Here is a 19,370-nt window from a genome sequence, read left to right as displayed (position 1 = left end):
AAGCCTTTCCTTGGAAGCTCCCAGTGTAGGGGCACTCTCACACCCCTAAGGGAGTCCGTTCCACTTTTGGGCAGCTCAGACCCTTAGGAAATGTCTTCTTAGATCACACCTACAGATGCTTTTGATAACTTTCACCCATTGTACCTACTTCTGTCATCTGGATTCAAGTCCTTCAAATTCCTTCAGACCACTCTGGTCTCCCCTGTAAGCTTGTAGATTCATGAGCTTGTTCAGCCTCCCCATCCTCACACATCACAAACTCAAGGCCCTTCATTAACCTTGTTGCTTTCTTCTCTATGCTTTCCCACTCTTTCTGCATCATTCTTAAAATGTGATTTCCTCAGCTGAACACACAACTCCAGTTGTGGTATGACCAGGGCAGAGTACCAAGGAATGATTACCACCATTGATTTGGACACTGTGCCTCCCTTAATGCTTTCTAGAATTGCCTTAACTTTCTTGGCTTCCACTTCTCTCTGGGCTAGGAAGATTCATGAGTCTGGTAAGGGTTGGGCTGGCCTTTTAGCTCACTCAATTCCAATTATTTTCATTCCTAATTTATTTCAGCTTGGGAGTCTAAACTTAAGAACCAGGAGTCATCTCAAAATCAAGAAGTAGGATCACCAGAGACATTAGGGGAAAGATTCCCTGAAGATGTCCTCCAAAGCTCCATATCTGTGGGAGATCCTGCCCAAGAGATTCCATTATGGAAGCAAATGGGAAATGTTCCACAGGAGACTCCAAGGAAATTCCTCACTCATGAAAGTGATTTCAAGAAATTGATTTTCTTCCACAGTAAAACTCCCAGCATGCACATAGACCATGGTTGTGTTGATATTAGGAAAAGTTTCAGCCAGAGAGCCAGTGGGATCAAGAGATCATGGAATGATAATGACTTTAAGAATCCCACAGCCCTTATTCAACATCAGAGAATAAATGGGCAAGAGAAACCTTACGATTGTGAGGAATTTGGGAACACTTTCAGTCAGAATGTACATGTCATTCAACAAAACAGAATTCCTACTGGAAAGGAACCTGACCAAAGTGAGGAGGAAGAGAAGACCAGGGAAAGCTCCCACCCTAGTCAAGATGAGATAGTGCATAATGAAGATAAACCTTATAAATGTAAGGACTGTGAAAAAATCTTCACCAGCCATTCATGCCTTATCAATCATGAAAGAATTCATTCTGGAGACAAACTCTGTGAATATAAGGAATGTAGGAAGGCCGCCAGGCAAAATTTATCCCTTGTTCAACATCAGAAAGTTCATGGTGAAGAAAAACCTTATAAATGTGAGGAATGTGGGAAGGCCTTCAGACACAACTCAGTTCTTATTCAACATCAGAACATTCACTCTGGAGAGAAACCTTATCAGTGTAAGGAATGTGGGACAGCCTTCAGCCAGAAGTCATACCTTACTAAACATCAGAGTATTCATACTGGAGAGAAACCTTATCAGTGTAAGGAATGTGGGGCAGCCTTTAGGCAAAGGTCATATCTTACTAAACACCAGAGAATTCACACTGGAGAGAAACCTTATTCATGTAAGGAATGTGGGACAGCCTTTAGCCAAAAGTCATACCTTACTAAACATCAAAAAATTCATACTGGAGAGAGACCTTATCCGTGTAAAGAATGTGGAGCAGCTTTTAGGCAGAAGTCACACCTCAAACAGCATCAGAGAATTCATGCTGGAGAGAAGCCTTACCCATGTAAAGAATGTGGGACTGCCTTCAGCCAGCGGTCATACCTTACTAAACACCAGAGAATTCACACTGGAGAGAAGCCTTATTCATGTAATGAATGTGGGATAGCCTTCAGCCAGAGGTCATACCTTACTAAACACCAGAGAATTCACACTGGAGAAAGACCTTATCAATGTGAGGAATGTGGGGCAGCATTTAGGCAGAGGTCACACCTCATTCATCATCAGAGAATCCATACTGGAGAGAAGCCTTATAAATGTAGGGAATGTGGGAAGGCCTTTAGGCAGAACTCAGTCCTTGTCCAACACCAGAGCATTCATGCTGAAGAGAAACCTTATCAATGTAAGGGATGTGGGAAGGCTTTCAATTGCAAATCACACCTGACTCGACACCAGAAAATCCATACTGGAGAGAAACCTTATGAATGTACTAGATGTGGGAAAGCCTTTAGTCGGAGCCTAACCCTCATTGCACATCAGAACATTCACACAGGAGAGAAGCCTTATAAATGTCAGGAGTGTGGGAAGGCCTTCAGGCACAACTCAGGCCTCACTCAACACCAGGGAGTTCATACTGAAGAGAAATCATACCAATGTAAGGACTGTGGGACTATCTTCAGCCAGAAGTCATACCTTGCTATACACCAGAGGATTCACACTGGAGAGAAACCTTATCAATGTAAGGAATGTGGGACAGCATTTAGGCAGAGGTCACATCTCATTCAACACCAGAGAATTCACACTGGAGAGAAACCTTATCAATGCAGGGAATGTGGGAAGGCCTTCAGGCAGAACTCTGTCTTTATTCAACACCGAAAAGTTCACACTGAAGAGAAACCTTATCAATGCAAAGAATGTGGGAAGTCCTTCAGGCAGAACTCAGTCCTTATTCAACACCAGAGAATTCATACTGAAGAAAAACCTTTTCAATGCAAGGAATGTGGGAAGGTCTTCAGGCAGTACTCAGTCCTTGTTCACCATCAGAGAATTCATACTGGAGAAAAGCCTTATGAGTGTATCCGATGTGGGAAGGCCTTCATCAGGAGATCAGACCTTATTTCACATCAGCTAATTCACACTGGAGAAAAACCATATAAATGTAGAGAATGTGGGAAAGCCTTCAGGCAGAATTCAGTCCTTATTCAACATCAAAGAATTCACACAGGTGAAAAACCTTATCACTGTAAAGAATGTGGGACAGCATTTAGGAAGAGGTCATACCTCATTCAACATCAGAGAATTCATACTGGAGAGAAACCGTATAAATGTAAGGAATGTGACAAGGTTTTTAGCAACTGTTCAGCCCTTTATAACCATGAAAAAATTCATAAAGGAGTGAAATCCTATGAATGTAAGTAACATGAAAGAGTATTTGATATATTGCAGCCCTTAATCATAAAAAAACTCTTGCTGGAGACCCTATGGATGTGAAGTATATGGAAAATCCTTCAGGACTCAAATCTTCCACATCAGAGAATTCACACTAGAGAAAACCATGGATGACATGAATGTGTAAAGGCCTTCAGGCAGAGGATTCTTGTTCTGGGAAAGTCTTCAGTGTCCCAAAGACCAAAGGGAAGGTCCCATTGAGCATCACCAAACTCTAAGAATACAATGACTAGAAAAGTCTCTGGTCAGAGGTCTACCCTGTTTTATCATCAGTGAACTCATCGTGGAGAGAATTTCTACAAGTGTAAAAAATGTGGGGAAAATGTGAGTGGTCATGTCTAAACCCTGTTCTTCATGACCTCAGAACAGCAAGGAATACTGCAGTAAAAGAAAAGAAAAATAAAGAAGAGGAAAAAGGAAGAAACATTCATAATGAGAACCTGAGATACTGGCAAAGAGACTGAAGAAATGAGTAAAAAAGAGCTCGATGGCATGGCCTAAAATGATAACTCCAGAAGAATCAATTAATCAGTATTCATTAATTGTTTACTGTGGGCCAGGCACAGTGCTAGGAGCTGGAGATATAAACACTGCCATCAAGGTGGTTACATTCTAGCCAGGGGCAGTGCAGGGGGGAAGACAATACATACAGCACATAAGTATGCAAACTACATACAAAATAACCACAGGGTGATGGGAGTGGGACTGGGGCAGACAGAGCACCCATAGCTGGGGAGATCAGGAAAGGCTTCCCTTAGTAGGTAGGATCTGATCTGAGTCTTGAGTGAAACAGGAATTCTAAGAGGCAGAAGTGAGTCAGGAGGAGGGCATTCCAGGTATATGGCACAGCCAATGCAAAGGTTTAGAGACAGGAAATGGAGAAGAATACATCTCAGTAACAACAGCTGGACCCCATGAAGTGAGTATCAAACTACCACAAGAGCCCCAGAGTGATTGAGCTTATTTCCAAAATTAAAGAAGGAGATTAGAGCTCTTTAAAAAGACTTTGAAAAGATAAACTGATTTAGCTGTTTGGAACAGAAGGTGGAAAATCTTAAAGCAATGGGTACTCTGAAAAGACAATGTGAAGAGCCTTCAGGGACAATGATAACAGTCAATCAGCAAGCACTTATTAAACACTATGTGCCAGGTACTTTTCTTTTTTTTGTTTTTGTTTTTTGAGAGGGGAAGGCAGGGCAATTGGGGTTAAGTGACTTGCCCAAGGTCACACAGCTAGTAAGTGTGTTAAGTGTCTGAGACCGAATTTGAACTCAGGTCCCCCTGACTCTAAAGCCGGTGCTGTACTCACTGCACCACCTAACTGCCCCATGCCAGGTACTTCTTGAGGTGTGGGAGATACAAATACAAAGAATGAAATAATCCCTGATCATTAGGAGCTGGCATCCTAATGGAGGAAATAAGTATGTCTAGTGTGTGTGTGTGTGTGTGTGTGTGTGTGTGTGTCTGTCTGTCTGTCTGTCTGTCTGTCTGTGTCTGTGTAGAGAATAAATACAAATATATCTAAAATAGTTAAATACAGGGTAGTCTGGGAGGAAGGGCAGTTGGATAAAGAAAGGTTCTGTATGAAGCTAGGGCTTGAGCTGGGTCTTGAAGGGAGGGACTCTAGGAGGCAGAGGTGAGGAGACTGAGTGCAATGTGTGATGAACAGAACGCAGTTTTGGCTGGGTTGTAGCATCTGAGAGGAGTAATATATAATGAGGCAAGAAAGAGTCCAGGTTGTAAGCCATTTAAAAGATAAACAGAAGAGTACATATTTTATTTTATTTTTTTTTCATAAATTTCTTTATTTATTTTTAGTTTACCACACACGGTTCTACATAGTTTTGAGTTCCAGTTTTTCTCCCCTCCCTCCCCCCTCCCTCCCCAAGGCGGCATGGAGTCTCATATAACTGTCATGTATGACTTTGCATTGAATTAATTTATGCACTAGTCAAGTCGTGGAGAAGAATTTTGATCAATGGAATGAATCATGAGAAAGAAGAAACAGAACCAAAAAAAAAAAACCCCCAAAACAAAAGAGAAGCAGAAAAGGCGAGCATGTAGTGTGCCTCAGTCTGTATTCAAACTTCGCAGTTCTTTGTCTGGATGAAGATGGCATTCTCCATCGTGAGTCCCCTGGAGTTGTCCTTGCCCCTTAGGTTGCTGAGAAAAGCGCAGTATGTCAGGGTTGGTCCTCACGGAATCCACATATCTGTGGCTGTGCACAACGTTCTCCTGGCTCTGCTCCGCTCACTCAGCATTATGTCGTGTAGGTTTTTCCAGGTTGTTATGAAGTCTGCATCATCCCCATTTCTTATGGCACAATAGTATTCCATCACCTTCATATACCACAGCTTGTTCAGCCATTCCCCAATTGATGGGCATCCCTTTGCTTTCCAATTCTTGGCTACCACAAAGAGAGCTGCTATAAATATTCTTGTACATATGGGTCCTTTTCCCGCTTGCGTGATTTCTTTGGGATACAACCCTAGAAGTGGTATTGCTGGGTCAAAGGGTATGAACATTTCTATAGCCCTTTGGGCATAGTTCCACACCGCCCTCCAAAATGGCTGGATCAGCTCACAACTCCACCAGCAATGCAACAATGTTCCAATTTCCCCACATCCTTTCCAGCATTTATCATTCTCCTGATTTGTTATTTTAGCCAATCTGACAGGAGAGATGTGGTATCTAAGAGTTGTTTTGATTTGCATTTCTCTAATCAGTAGTGATCCAGAGCATTTTTTCATATGCCTATAGATAGCTTTAATTTCTTCCTCTGAAAACTGCCTGTTCATATCCTTTGACCATTTTTCAATTGGGGAATGGCTTGTGTTCCTATATATTTGGCTCAGTTCCCTGTAAACTATAATATTGGGAGACCTCAACCTCCCCCTTTCTGAACTTGATAAATCTAACCTCAAAATAAATAAGAAAAAAGTTAAGGAGGTAAACAGAATTTTAGAAAAGGCACATATGATAGACCTCTGGAGAAAACTGAATGGAGATAAAAAGGAATATACTTTCTTCTCAAAAGTACATGGCACATACTCAAAAATTGACCATGTACTAGGGCATAAAAACCTCACAATCCAGTGCAGAAAAGCAGAAGTAGTCAATGCATCCTTTTCAGATCATGATGCAATAAGAATCATTTTTAATAAAGTACCATGGAAAAATAAGCTAAAAACTAATTGGAAACTAAATAATCTAATTCTAAAGAGTGAGTGGGCCAAAGAACAAATCAGAGAAACAATTAATAATTTCATTCAAGAGAATGACAATAATGAAACAACATACCAAAACTTATGGGATGCAGCAAAAGCAGTTCTTAGGGGAAGTTTTATATCTCTAAATGCCTACATGAATAAAATAGGGAAAGAGGAGATCAATGATCTGGGCATACAGCTGAAAAAGCTAGAAAAAGAGCAAATTGAAAGCCCCCAGTTAAATACCAAATTAGAAATACTGAAAATCAAAGGAGAAATTAATAAAATTGAAACCAAGAAAACTATTGAATTAATAAATAAAACAAAGAGCTGGTTTTATGAGTACATATTTTATACCAGAGGCAATAGGATGTAGTTGGCTGAGTAGGGGAGTTACATGGCCAGATCTGGGCTTGAGGAAGGTGACTTTGATAGCAGTATGTCAACGGATTGAAGTGGTGAGAGGCTTGAGTCAGGGAAATGGAATTGGAGGCTATTGCTGTAATCTAGACAAGAGGTAATGAGGACCTGAACTAAGGTGGTAGCTGTGGATGGAGAGAAAAGGGCCTACTTGAGAGATGTTGTAAAGGTAGAAATGGCAGGAATTGCCTTCTGACTGGATCTGTGGGGTGAGGAGAAGCCAAAGATGAGAACCTGGGAGACTGGAGGAATAGGGCTGCCTTCAACAGAAACAGGGAGGGTTTTGGGGAAAAGATGATGAGCTCACTTTGGGGCATGTGGAGTTGAAGATGTCTCTGGGCCATCCAGTTGGAGATGCCCAGTGGACAACTGGTGATGGATGCGTGCATACACACATGTGGAGACATGCAGCCTGTGTTTGTGTGTACATATGGAAATATGTGGGTGTATATATCTCCATATATACACCTATACACACACACAGCTGGTGATCATCTGCATAGAGATGATAGTTAAGCCCTTGGAAGCAGATGAGGTTATTGAAAGAGTAAAGAGGGAGAAGAGAGCCTAGGACAGAGACTTAGGGAATGAACACCCACAGTTGAGAAGGGTGACGTGGATGAGGAGCCAGCAAAGGAGGTGGAGGGGTGGTCAGAGACCTAGGAGAGAGCAGTGTCGCAAAAACCCAAAGAGGAGAAAGTGTCCAGGAGGAGAGGGTGGCCGACAGTGTCCGCTGCTGCAGGTGAGAGTCACTGGAATGAAGGGGACTGTCTTGTTATTGGTTCCTATGATTCCTTTGTGTTCTTCTGCAATTGTTCTTGGCTCTTCCGTGTTTGTGCGTGCGTGTGTGCGTGTGTGTGTGTGTGTGTGTGTGTGTGTGTGTGTGTGTGTGTATTTGCTAAGATGGTGCTTCTCCTTTGGTTTTTTTTTTCCCTGCATGAGGACCTTGCCTTGTTTTTCCCAGAGTAAACTGAAGCCATTCTCTGTGAATTCCCTTTCCTGTTCCTAGTATCTCAAACTTCTTGTCACCTACTACCTCCTCCTTTACTCTAGTCTCTAATGAAGAGTTGGCCCTTTTCTTTTGTAAAGACATGCCCTCCACATGTGTCTCTGTTCTTACTGGCCAGCAAGATCTTCCCCAAATCCCCTTTCCCTCCCTAATCTTTATTCTCTCCCTGTCTCCTGGTTCCTTCTCTACTGCTTTCAGACACACCCAAGTGTCCGCCCTTAAAAAACTTCCCATAGCCCTACAGCTCCTCAAGCTGTTGTCTGGAATATTTCCTCTCTTCCTTAACCTAACTCATAGAGAAAGCTTGTCTTCCGCTCATTGCCTTGGCTTCGTCCATATTCATTCACTTCTCAGCCTTGGATAGTCTGGCTCCTGGCCTCCTCACCATATCTATGCTGCTCTCTGATGTCATCGGTGATCTCTTGGTGTTTTTCAGAATTCTTGTTCTTGACCTGTCTCCCTCATTTGACACTACGACCCGCCCTCTCTGCCTGGATACCTTCTCTTTCTGGGATTTTCATGATGCTGGTCTCTTCCTACCTTTCAGATTCTCAGTCTCCTTTGCTTAATGATAATACCTAGCATATATATGGCACATTATGGTTTGCAAAGTGGCTTTCCATTATTATCTCATTTATCATCATCCATACCAGGACCTCTAAGTGAGTGGCCCTCTGGGCCCTCTTTTCTCTTGATGCTCTCTCTTTGTTACCTTGCCAGGTCCCAGGGTTTAATTATCCCTGTTTGAATCTCTCCCACATTTGTTTCCCACACCAATTTCTCTCCCAGGAGTGCCATTCCTGCATCACCAGCTGTCTGTTGGCCATTTTCACCCGGAAGTACCATGGACAGAGACCACCCTCCTCCTCTCCCTCCACTAGCCACCCCTCTCTGCACTTCCCTAGCACCATGGTTCTTCTGGTTGCCCCCAGTGTCTGTGTGCACTCTTCATTCACACTCTGCCCACAGTCCAAGCTTGGACTGGCCCCTTGTCTCCAATGCATAGCCACCACTCTGATCGGACCCTCATCATCTCCCACCTGGATGATCACCGTTGTCTCCTGGTTGGTCCCCTTACTTTGTGTCTCCCTAATCCAAGCTGTGTTCTTCAGCACAGGGCTAACCATGTCAGTCCTATACTCAGTAAACCTTAGTGGCTCCCTATTACCTCAGGGATCAAATTTGACCCCCTTTCCCCCTCCCCCCCTTCCCTGGTTGACCTTCAGAGGTCATTATGACTTGTTCTCAATGTACTTTTCCAGCTTCATCATACTCTCCTTCCCTTTGTCCTCCCAGCCCAAGAGGCCTTCTCACTGGGCTTCACACACACCACTCTGTCTCCCATCTCCGTGTGTGTGTCCTGGCTCTGCACAGATTCCAGGCTCCCTCCCCATGCCTAAAACATGCTCCTTCCTCACAGCTGCCTCTTTGAGCCCCAGAATTCTGCCACGACTTAGCTTAAGCACCATTTCTATGTGACCCCCCCCTCCCCCGCAACTGCCTCATGTGGAATTGGTATTTACCTGTATATGTACCATGTTCTTCCTCCAGCCCCTACTTAGAGGCAGCCGGGTGGTGGCCCAGTGGATAGAGCACTGGGCTTAGTGTCAGGAAGACCTGAGTTCAAATCCAGCCTTGACCCTTAGTAGCTAAGCAAAGTCACTTAACTGCTATCTGCCTCAGTTTCCTCATCTGTAAAGTGAGGATAACAACAGCACCTACTTTCCATAATATTTCTAAACATTTAGCACAGTGTTGGGCACATAGTAGGTGCTTCATAAATGCTTGTTCCCTTCCCTTCCCCTCCTCCCCCAAGCTCCTCCAGGGCAAGGACTGTTTGGCTTTTGTCTTTGTATACCCAATGCCTGGCACCCAGTAGGCATGTAAGGTTTGTTGATTGGTTTCTTGTTTCCTCTTGCCTGAGGTAAGGACTGTCCTGTATCTGATATCTCTCTCTCTCTCTCTTTCTCTCTCTCTCTCTCACACACACAATCATTCACAAGGCACTGACCCTCATTTGAGCAAACAGTCACGAGCTATATTCTGGTAGACCCAGGGGAGAGCTTGAGGAATTGAGACAGCCTTGAGATTGTCATGGAAGACCAGGTGGGGGTGGAGAAGGCAGTGAGATTTGCTGGGCAGCCCCCAAGAACCAGCCCAATCTGTGTACAGCCAAACACTGGGGGTTGGGGCCCCAGATAGCACATTGGCAGGGGGGGGGTCACCCAGGATTGTTTGGGAAGCAGCCAGATTCGGCTTCAGCTAGAAGCCCCTAACCCTAAGTGTGTAGAGTTGCCACTTGTGCTGTGTTTGTGGCAATTTTTGGGGGGTCCTTATGGGTGATAGGTCAGACCATACCAGTAGGTGAAAGATGACATGCTTAGTGAAACATTCTCAAGTGCTTTCCCCTTTTGGGTGGAGGGGGAGGGACACCCGTTTGCTTTTCTTTTTCTTTTCTTTTTGTAAGACTTTACTGCTCTGGGGATTGAAGGAATTTGGGGTTTTTAAGTCATTTTGTCGATACTTTTGTTTTTCTATCAACTGCATCTCCCAGTGTGTCCCTCCTATCACCTCAATCCCTCCCCCAGAGCCATTCCTTACCACAAGTAAGAAAAAGGAGAGGAGAATAAAGAATAGAGCTCAGCTAAACCAACTGTCATGTCGAAGAAGCCTGGCATTTTAGGCTTGAGGCATTGAGGGTTCCCCCCACACGCAAAGAAAGTAGGGGAGGTGCCTCCTCCGATCTCTTCTCTGGTTGCCACGCAGCAGCATCTGGTTTGGATTATTTTAGTATTCTTTCCATTGACATTGTAGGCACAAAAGGAACTTTGTACCTGTTTTGCTTAGGTGAGTGTAATGGCTGGCCAGAACTAGTATGGGAGCTCTGCACCCAAGATTGTTAAGCTGGGAGACTTAGTGGAAGAGGACACTGCTGCTTCCAAGGAGTTTGCCTTACCTGGCAAGGGGAGTGTTTTTTTAAGTACCAAAAGGTGCAAGGTGGGATTTATGTGCATGGCACCTTGGACAGTGGACCCACTGGCACCCTATCAGTGGACCCATTGGCACCCTGGTGTATTTGGAAGGATCACTACATTTTAACTGGAAGGGACCGGGGATGAGGCTAAAGGAATTGAGATTTTGTTTGAAACTGGTTATATCTCTGCTAGGAGTGGCCATTCCCATTGATTGTATCCTTGATTGGGGGGGGGGGTGTTATTGAGTATAAGAGCCAGAGGTTCCCAAAATGGGCAATATAGCTTTGTGGAGGCACTGGAACAATCAGGAGGGGGAGGTGTATAAGCCTCAGGTGCAATTGGGGGGGCATTAAATAAAAATAAGGGGGTGGGGGAAGCATAAGGAAAGAAGAGAAGATAACATTTTGAAAAATCATTTGTATATGTTCCATCTGTTGTGTAACCGGGTTAAAGTCCTAGTGATTACATTATTTTCCAAATAAGCACAAAATGCAAGTTATAACCCATCAGTGGTGAAGTATGAGATAGGCCTTAACAGGCAAGTGTTGGCAGGTGAGCACATCACCCATCGTCAGGAAGTCCAGCATGCATCAGTGAGAATATATGCGTATAATGACTTGTTTATAATATGATACTATATGGCTACATGATGCGATGCTGCATCATAATCAGGAAAAACCCCAGAAATTTGCAATACATTATTAAATTTAAGATGTGTCACTTAACATTTTTTAATATTTTTTGAAATGTTTCAGAATTAAAGAAAAATTAAAGGGTTAAAGAAAGTAGATTTCCAGGGGGCACTGAATAATTTTTTTAAAAAGGGGGTGATGGGCTAAATAAGTTTGGGAACCTCTGAGCTAGACCTTTGGGGGTAGGACCATAAAAGGAAGCAAAGATGAAAAAAGGAGAGATCCAAAGCTGGAATAGACCTACATCCCTTTGGTGGGGGAGAGGAATATGGAAACTGGATAGATGCAGGGAGGAGAGGGAGACAAAACCTGCCACTGCCAAGTCCTGGACATGGCAGCCTTGGAAAGGGGCACTAGATGCCACCTGCATTCTGGAAGATCCTGGCAATTCATATTGACTGCTGCCAGCCATTCTGCAGTGAGTGGACGTGTGCTTAGAGTCATGTCTGGTTTCGGGCTTTGGGGTTTTTATTGCCCATGCTATTCTGCCTCTGAAGGAGTGCACAATCTGTCATGGCTTGCTAGAAAACCGAACACCCAGATTCCTTAAGTAAATGCCTTAATCTTTTCACTAGAAAGCAGGCCTCAAGTCTGTTTCCTTCAGCTGTAGCCAAGTTAGTTAGGGATAAAAGGAATGCTCTCAGCATGCTCTGAGTTCATACTGACTTAAAAACCTGTTTACCTGTTCAACTTCCCTTTGTACAGTTCATTTGGATTGTTTATTTTCCCGGTTGCCTATGTGAATTATTGCTTGCCACTATCTTGCCTCAAATCCCTGAACTGAGAGCATTCCCCATTTCCCAAAATTACAACTTTGTGTCGGCCATGCTGCCTGGCCCTTTTCTGCCCCCACAATCCTCAAGCCCCCGAGTCCCACACGTCTGAGGTGGGCCCTTTGAGAGGTACATCTATAGAATGGGTGTGATGGGACATAAGGGCAAGAAGAGTCCTGGGGCACCTGCGGAATGTCACACCCTGATGCCCTGCCCACCAAGCCCCTGGCTGGCGCCTAAGCAAGCCCTCTGTGTCTGGAAGAACCAGGATGGGCAAATCAATCACAGCTCTATCCCGGATGAATTGGCTTTTCACACTTTTGTTACGTGCTGAGTGGTCTGTTAATGTCTCATTTTGTTCCAGTCCCAAGTGGGAAGCCCTGGACTCCTGATCTCTCCCCTCAAAGCCTCCCCTCTTCCTAACGTCCTTATCACTATTGAAGGCACCATCACCCTACCAGTCCCTAGGGCTCCCCATGTACGAGCCATCCCGGATTCTTTCCTTACATTCACTCTACATGACCAGTTCGTCATCAAATCTTGGTATTTCTACATTTGCAACATTTCTTGAATATGCCTCCTCTCCTCCGACACAACCCCCACCGAGTTCCCAAATAGAAGCCAATGACTCCATGAGATAAGAAATATTTAAAAAAAATCAAGATTGAGAAAAATAGAAGAAAATATAAGGTATCTCATCAGAAGGAAACAATCACTTTTCAGGTGTCTGCTATGTGCCAGGCACCACGTGCTAAGTGCTTTACAAAATATTATTTGGTCCTTGTGACAACCCTGAGGCAGGTGCAATCATTATCCCATTTTACAGATGCAGAAACTGAGGTAGGCAAAGCTTAGTGACTTGCCCAGCATCACATAGATAGTAAGTGTTTGAAGCTGCATTTGAACTCAGGTCTTCCTGATTTCAAGCCTGGCACTCTATCTCCTGCTGTATAGCAACATGACAATGGACATTATGGAAGGTACTATGGTGGTTACAGTTTAGCTGTCCAGGAACTCTTCCGACTCCTCCATGATTACATTTAGCAGGCTTCAAACCTGCCAGAATCTTCTTCCCACCCCATTCAGCCATTCAATACCCCCAAACACCTTCTGGCTGGGATACCCCCTTATGCTGCACATTCCAAGTCTGCTGGACTTCCAGAGATAATGCTTTGAAAGTCTTTAATTGGGGCTGAACTATCTCCATTGATATGTCAGTTAGTTGTAATCTGGACTATGCTTCACAGGCATCCAGACACCTGCCTTGGTGCCACCAACTCACCCTTTCAGCGGTGATGAAATCAATACTACCATGGCTTGAATTGGAACTTTAAGGGGGTGTGACCATCAATTCAGGCAGGCTCTGCAACTGATTTTCTGCGAACTGTGATAATTGAAACAGAAGCATTGCTTTGCTGAGAGCTGCTCAACTGGAAAAATCCTGAGTCATCTAAAAGAGCTTGACTGAAGCCAGACAGGCTCTGTAGTTGCTGCAACCTGATGGGAGGAAAGCTGAATCTTGCTGCTCTGTGAACAGCTAACTGGGCTTCTTGCCCACTACAACCATCTATAGTCTAAGGGAGGGTACTTGTTTTGCCATTTATTTCTCTCTATAGCTCAAGAGAAAGGAAAGGTGTAGGTGGAAGGTAGGCTGTACAGTTTTTCTGAGCTATGCTTACCAGATGCATGCCCCTGGGAAAGTCATTTAACTTCTGTTTGCCTCAGTTTTCTCATCTGTAAAACTGGAGATGATAATAGCACTTACTTCCCAGGGCTGTTGTGAGGACCAAATGAGATGATTTTTGTCAAGCACTTTGTAAACTTTAAAACATGATGTAAATGCTATCTATGACGATGAGAATGATGGTGGTGGTGGTTATGATGATATATTTTTGCTAAATATGCAGAACACTACACTTTCTCAGAACTCTGCCAAAGGTAGCTATGTGCTTAGAGATTTTGACACTGTTTCAGCTGACCTAGAAGAGCAGTGAAGTTGCCAGTTTGCCTGGTGGGAGAGCTATGAGAAGCAGAAGGGCAGCAGATAGCAGAGTACTGGTTTTGCCCAGCAGGTTATAGGGGATACATATTGTTCTCTAACAAGACAAAGATATCAAGGCCTTCCTTCCAGAGGTGTGAGTTTATGTGGGTTTCTCTATTTATAGGTTTCCTTGATATGTTTTTGGGTACTCACTCCTCTCCACAGTCACTGGATGAATTGGTGGAAGACTGTGATCCGGGTTTATGGGTAGGCAAATATATTTGGATTTTGCATTCTGCTGAGTAAATGCTATCACTCTTATGTTTTCATTCTATTGAGTAAATGTTGTGACATTTTTGCTTTTAACTTATCATAGTAAATGCCTCATGTGTAAGAATCAATAGTATCATTGTGACTGATTTTGTTTAAATATGAAACACACTAGTGGGTGCTCAGGGACTACAGTGGATGGTAATAGGAGTGTATCCCCTTTACACTAAAGTTACCCTTATTACTCTGAGAGTTGAGCCACTAGATTATGTGCATGGATACTCTACTTGTTTGCTTTCTACTCTGCAAAAAACAAAGAAACAAAAAACAAAAACCAACCACCAAAAAAACAAAAAAAACAAAACAAAATCCAAACCCCAAACCCAGACCTGCCTCTGTAAGGGAAGAGTTTAGGGTAAGTGAGATCAGAGAGAGAACGAAGACAGAATCAATGGCACAGGGTCATAAATGTGTGTTATTGGAAGGATGGTAGTGTCATGAAGGTTAATAGGATACTCTGGAAAAGGGGTGAGTTTATTGGGGGTGGGGAGGAGAGATAATGAGTTGTGTTTTGGATGTTGTGAGTTTAAAATGCCTAAGGTACATATAGTTCAAGATTTCCGAAAGACAGTTTGTAATCCAATACTCATCTCTGATGAGAAAAAAATAGGGCCGACTATAAATTTCTGATAGGTGGAGAGGGGAAAGGGTGTCCTTGAAGGAAAGCCCTCCAGTGCCTCTGGCTCCTTGATGCTCCTGTCCTTCCAGGTACAATCAGGCTTAGGTCTCCCCATCCTTTGTGCCTCCAGTTATGTGCTAAAATAATTTGACTTCTTTAGGCAGAAAGCAGGCATAGGCCTAGTTTCTCAGACCATATACCAGGAAAAAGTCAAAATGGATATATGATTTATACATAAAGGATGATACCATGGGCAAATTCGGGGAGCATGGAGTAGTTTACCTGTCAGATCTATGGGTAAAGGAAGGATTTATGTTTAAACAAGAGAAAGAGAGCATTATATGATATAAAATTAATCATTTTGATTATAGTATATTAAATTAAAAAGGTTTTGCACAAACAAAGCCAATGCAGCCAAAATTAGAAGGAAAGCAGAAAGTGGGGAAACACTTTTTACAGCAAGTGTCTCTGATAAAGGTCTCATTTCTCAAATACATAGAGAGCTGAGTCAAATTTATAAGAATGCAAGTCATTCCCCAACTGACAAATGGCTAAAGAATATGAATAGGCAATTTTCACATAAATAAATCAAAGATATCTATAGTCATATGAAAATTATCTAAATCATGATTGATTAGAGAAATGCAAATTAAAATGACTCTGAATATCACCTCATACCTATTAGATTAGCTAATAATGACAGAAAAAGAAAATAATAAATGTTAGAGGGGAGGTGGGAAAATTGGGATACTAATGCACTGTTGGTAGTAGAATTGTGAACTGATCCAACCATTCTGAAAAGCAACTTGTAACTATGTCCAAAGTGCTACAAAACTGTGCAGACCATTTGACCAGCAGTACCACTACCAAAAAGAAGTATCAAAAAGAAATAAAAACAAAGGGAAAATCACCTATGTGTACAAACGTATTTATAGCAGCTCTTTTTGTGGTGGTGAAGAATTGGAAATTTAGGGGATGTCCATCAATTGGGGAATAGTTAAACAAGTTTTGGCATATGATTATAATGTAATATTATTGTGTTATAAGAAATGATGAGCAGGTGGTTTTCAGAAAAACCTGGAAATTCTTACATGGACTGATGCATAGTGAAGTAAGCTGACTCAGAACAATGTACATAGTAACAGTAATATATGATGATCAACTGTGATTGACTGATATTCACATCAATACAATGATCCAAGAGAATTCCAAAGGATTCATGATGAAAAATGCTATCCCCCTCCAGAGAAAGAACTGATGGAGTCTGAATGCAGATTGAAGAAAACTATTTTTCACTTTCTGTTTGGTTTTTTTGGTCTCTGTTTTCTTTCATGACATGACTAATATGAAAATGTTTTGCATGACTACACATGTATAACCTATAACAAATTGCTTAGCATCTCATGGAGCGGGGAGGAGAGGAAGGAAGGGAGAGAATGTGGAATTGAAAAAATTTTAAAACACATGTTGAAATTGTTTTTATGTGCAATTGGGAAAAATAAAATATTATTAAAAATAATAAGGTTAAAAACCTAGATTTCCTTCTAACATAGGTGGCTCCATTTACTCATCACCAACTCACTTCTCCAGCCCATTAGGTTTCTGTCCCCACAACTGGATTTCGATTATTTCCTCTAAGGTCACCAATGATCCTCTCATCACCCGATCCTGTGCCTCTCCTCTCCTATCTTGGTGTCTGGGCAGCTTTTTGACCCTGCTTATCTTCCTTCCATATATTCTCCCTTCATTTTCAAGTCCTGCTCCTCTCCTTGTTCTTGCCCTACACGTTGACCACTCCTTCATTAACTCTCATATTCCTCTCTGTTTCAACAATCCGGCAAGCAGCTTCTGTGGGGGTATAAGATTCACCCACAGCCAGCACCCAGAAAGCTGCCAACAGCACAGGTTCTTCTGATCTGCTTAATTAAGGAAAGCAAGGTGAAGGGGTTGACAAGCTTACTTTAATTCAGCATTCAAATATCATTCAGTTAGTTCAGGGGAAAAAGCCAGCACCCTGAACTTCAAAACAAAATGCAAACAAGTTACAAACATCAACAGACTTTGTCTGATTCAATCCCAACACATAGTTACCAGAATTCCACAAAGTTTCAGCATCCGGGTTTACAAGTTGGAGGACTCCTTAGCTACTGCTGCCCAGAGTCTCCTCATCAACACCATCTCCAGAGCCCCGCACAAATGGCTCTGTCCTCCTTTCTTATAGGGCTTCAGACATCATCAAACATCATCTGAATCACCAGAGCTCAGGCTCTGGTGATTGGTTCTTGAGTTGGCCCCTCCCCTTAGGACTCTGGGAGGTCCACATCCACATGGATTACATTAACACCTGATGGGGTTTGGGCCTGGGGCTTAGCACCTAGTAAAGTTCACTGAGATAAATTGAGTCACTCAAAGAAAACAAAGGCCATTCTGGTTACACTCTCCCACCTTCAAAGGTAGGTGTCTTTCAAGGTTCTATCTTCTCTAGACTCTGCACTCTCTCCCTTGGGGATGTCATTCACTCCCAAAGCTTCCATGACCATGTCTCTCTAGGTTACAACATCAGGCCCTCCCCAGAGCCTATTGGAGGCCAGGAATCACATAATCACCAGATTTAAGAATTGAGAGGAAACTCAATGTCTGTCTAGTCCAAGCCACATTCCCAACAAGTTGTCGTCCAGCCTCTGTTTGATGACCTTCAAAAAGAGGGAGCCCACCACATCTCAGAGCATCCAGCCTGCTTTTGGACAGCTCTCATCCAGACCTGGAGCCTCCATAGGCCTCTTGGCAGCTCCCCACCTCTTCTCTCTCTTTGGTTCTGCCCCTGAGGCCAAAAAGGAGACTAATCCTTCCTGAGCCTCTTATTCTTTGGGTTTCCCCATGGCCTTCAACAAATCCTCATGACATGGACTCAAGGCCCTTCCTCATGCTGGTTGCCCTCCCTTGGATACTCTGCAGCACAGTGGTACCCAGAACTGTACATGGCATTCAGATGAGGCTGGACCTTGGCAGAGAATGGCGGGATTATCACCTCCTTATTCCTGGAAGCTCTGCCCCTCTTAAGGCCTACCAAAGCCCAGTTGGCATTTTTACCTGCCACACACTCCTGGGGACCCGTGTGGAGCTTACAAACCAGCTTACAGACTTTGTATCCTTTTCAGAACAACTGCTGGCCAATCACATACATTTGTGGAATTGATTTTTTTTTTGTTCCCAAGTACAAGACTTTATTTACCTTTGTGTCTGTTTGCTGAATTTTATCTTGTTAGATTAAACTGAATGCACTAGCCAGTTAAGCTCCTTTTGGCTCCCGACTTTGTCATCCAGTGTGTTAGCTGTCCTGCCACCCCCACCGTACCCCTCTCAGTTTGGTGCTCTCTATGCTGTTATCCAAGTCACTGATAACTATGGGGAGCACAGAAAGTAAAGATCCCTTGCTGGAGACCTTCTGCCAGAAGGACACTAAAGGATTGAGGACTCGCTTTTAGGCTGGCCATCCAACCAGTGGTGGATCAATCCAGCTGTGTTATCATCCAATCCCTATCTCTCCATCTTCTCCATAAAAATACTATCAGACACTTGATCCAAAGCTTTGCTGAAATCTAGGTGAACTCTATCCTTGCACTCTCCTCGTCTACTACTTTGGCAATGCTGTCAGAAAAGGACTGCCTCAGATCCCACAGCTGGGTGTTCATGCAGACTTGGATTATAAGTTTATGGAGGTTTCTAGGGAGGTGTCAAAGGTGAGCCTAAGTTTCTTCAAGGCAGCTCCCTTCTCCCTCATGCCACTACCTCTGAATTGGCCCTTCCAAAAGGAGGGAGACAAGAGGAGGAAGAAAGGGCTTTGGTGGTAGTGGTGGGCTGTCTAGTTGCAGCCCAAGTGATTGAGGGTTCCTCCCCAGGGCCACTCCTCATTTACCAAATGCAGGAAGACAGCCTGCTGGCAGATCTGCCTGCCTCAGGTCTCTCCACACTCCAGTCCATCTCCCATTCAGCCTCTAAAGTGATTTTCCTAAAACATAGGTCTGACCCTACTCGATAAACTCCAGTGGCTCCCTACTGCCTTCAGCAGCAAATACAAAATCCTCTATCGGGCATCCAAAGCCCTTCCTAACCTGCCCCCTCCTACCTTTCCAATTCTAACACACCCCTCTCCACATACTCTTGGATCCAGACACTGGTTTCCTTGGGGCTAAGAACCAGATCTCCATCTGTAGTGACAATTTAGATTTGAAGATCTTTCTCATCCATTAGTGGGTCATGTGACCTG

The 19,370-nt window shown here is 43.4% G+C and overlaps 1 protein-coding gene and 1 pseudogene across 3 annotated transcripts in view; one reads left to right on the top strand and one right to left on the bottom strand.

The window, feature by feature from the left end:
• Nucleotides 1-4,239, top strand: part of LOC118839933 (zinc finger protein 91-like) — a 242,790-nt gene extending 238,551 nt beyond the window's left edge. For 2 of the 3 annotated variants that reach the window (XM_036747433.1, XM_036747434.1), the window contains exon 6: nt 568-3,480. In XM_036747433.1, the coding sequence (XP_036603328.1) occupies nt 568-3,065 (2,498 nt within the window). In that variant the 3' untranslated portion in view covers nt 3,066-3,480. Of the gene's footprint in view, nt 1-567 lie in introns of all 3 variants that reach the window. The other variant, XM_036747435.1, reaches the window with a different exon arrangement.
• LOC118839952 overlaps nt 1-19,370 on the bottom strand; it is a 228,461-nt pseudogene that overhangs the window by 162,614 nt on the left and 46,477 nt on the right.

Source organism: Trichosurus vulpecula, chromosome 2 (assembly GCF_011100635.1).
Source record: "Trichosurus vulpecula isolate mTriVul1 chromosome 2, mTriVul1.pri, whole genome shotgun sequence".
NCBI lineage: Eukaryota > Metazoa > Chordata > Mammalia > Diprotodontia > Phalangeridae > Trichosurus > Trichosurus vulpecula.
The sequence above is the reverse complement of the archived record's forward strand: the minus strand, read 5'-3'. Positions and strand labels throughout refer to the sequence as shown.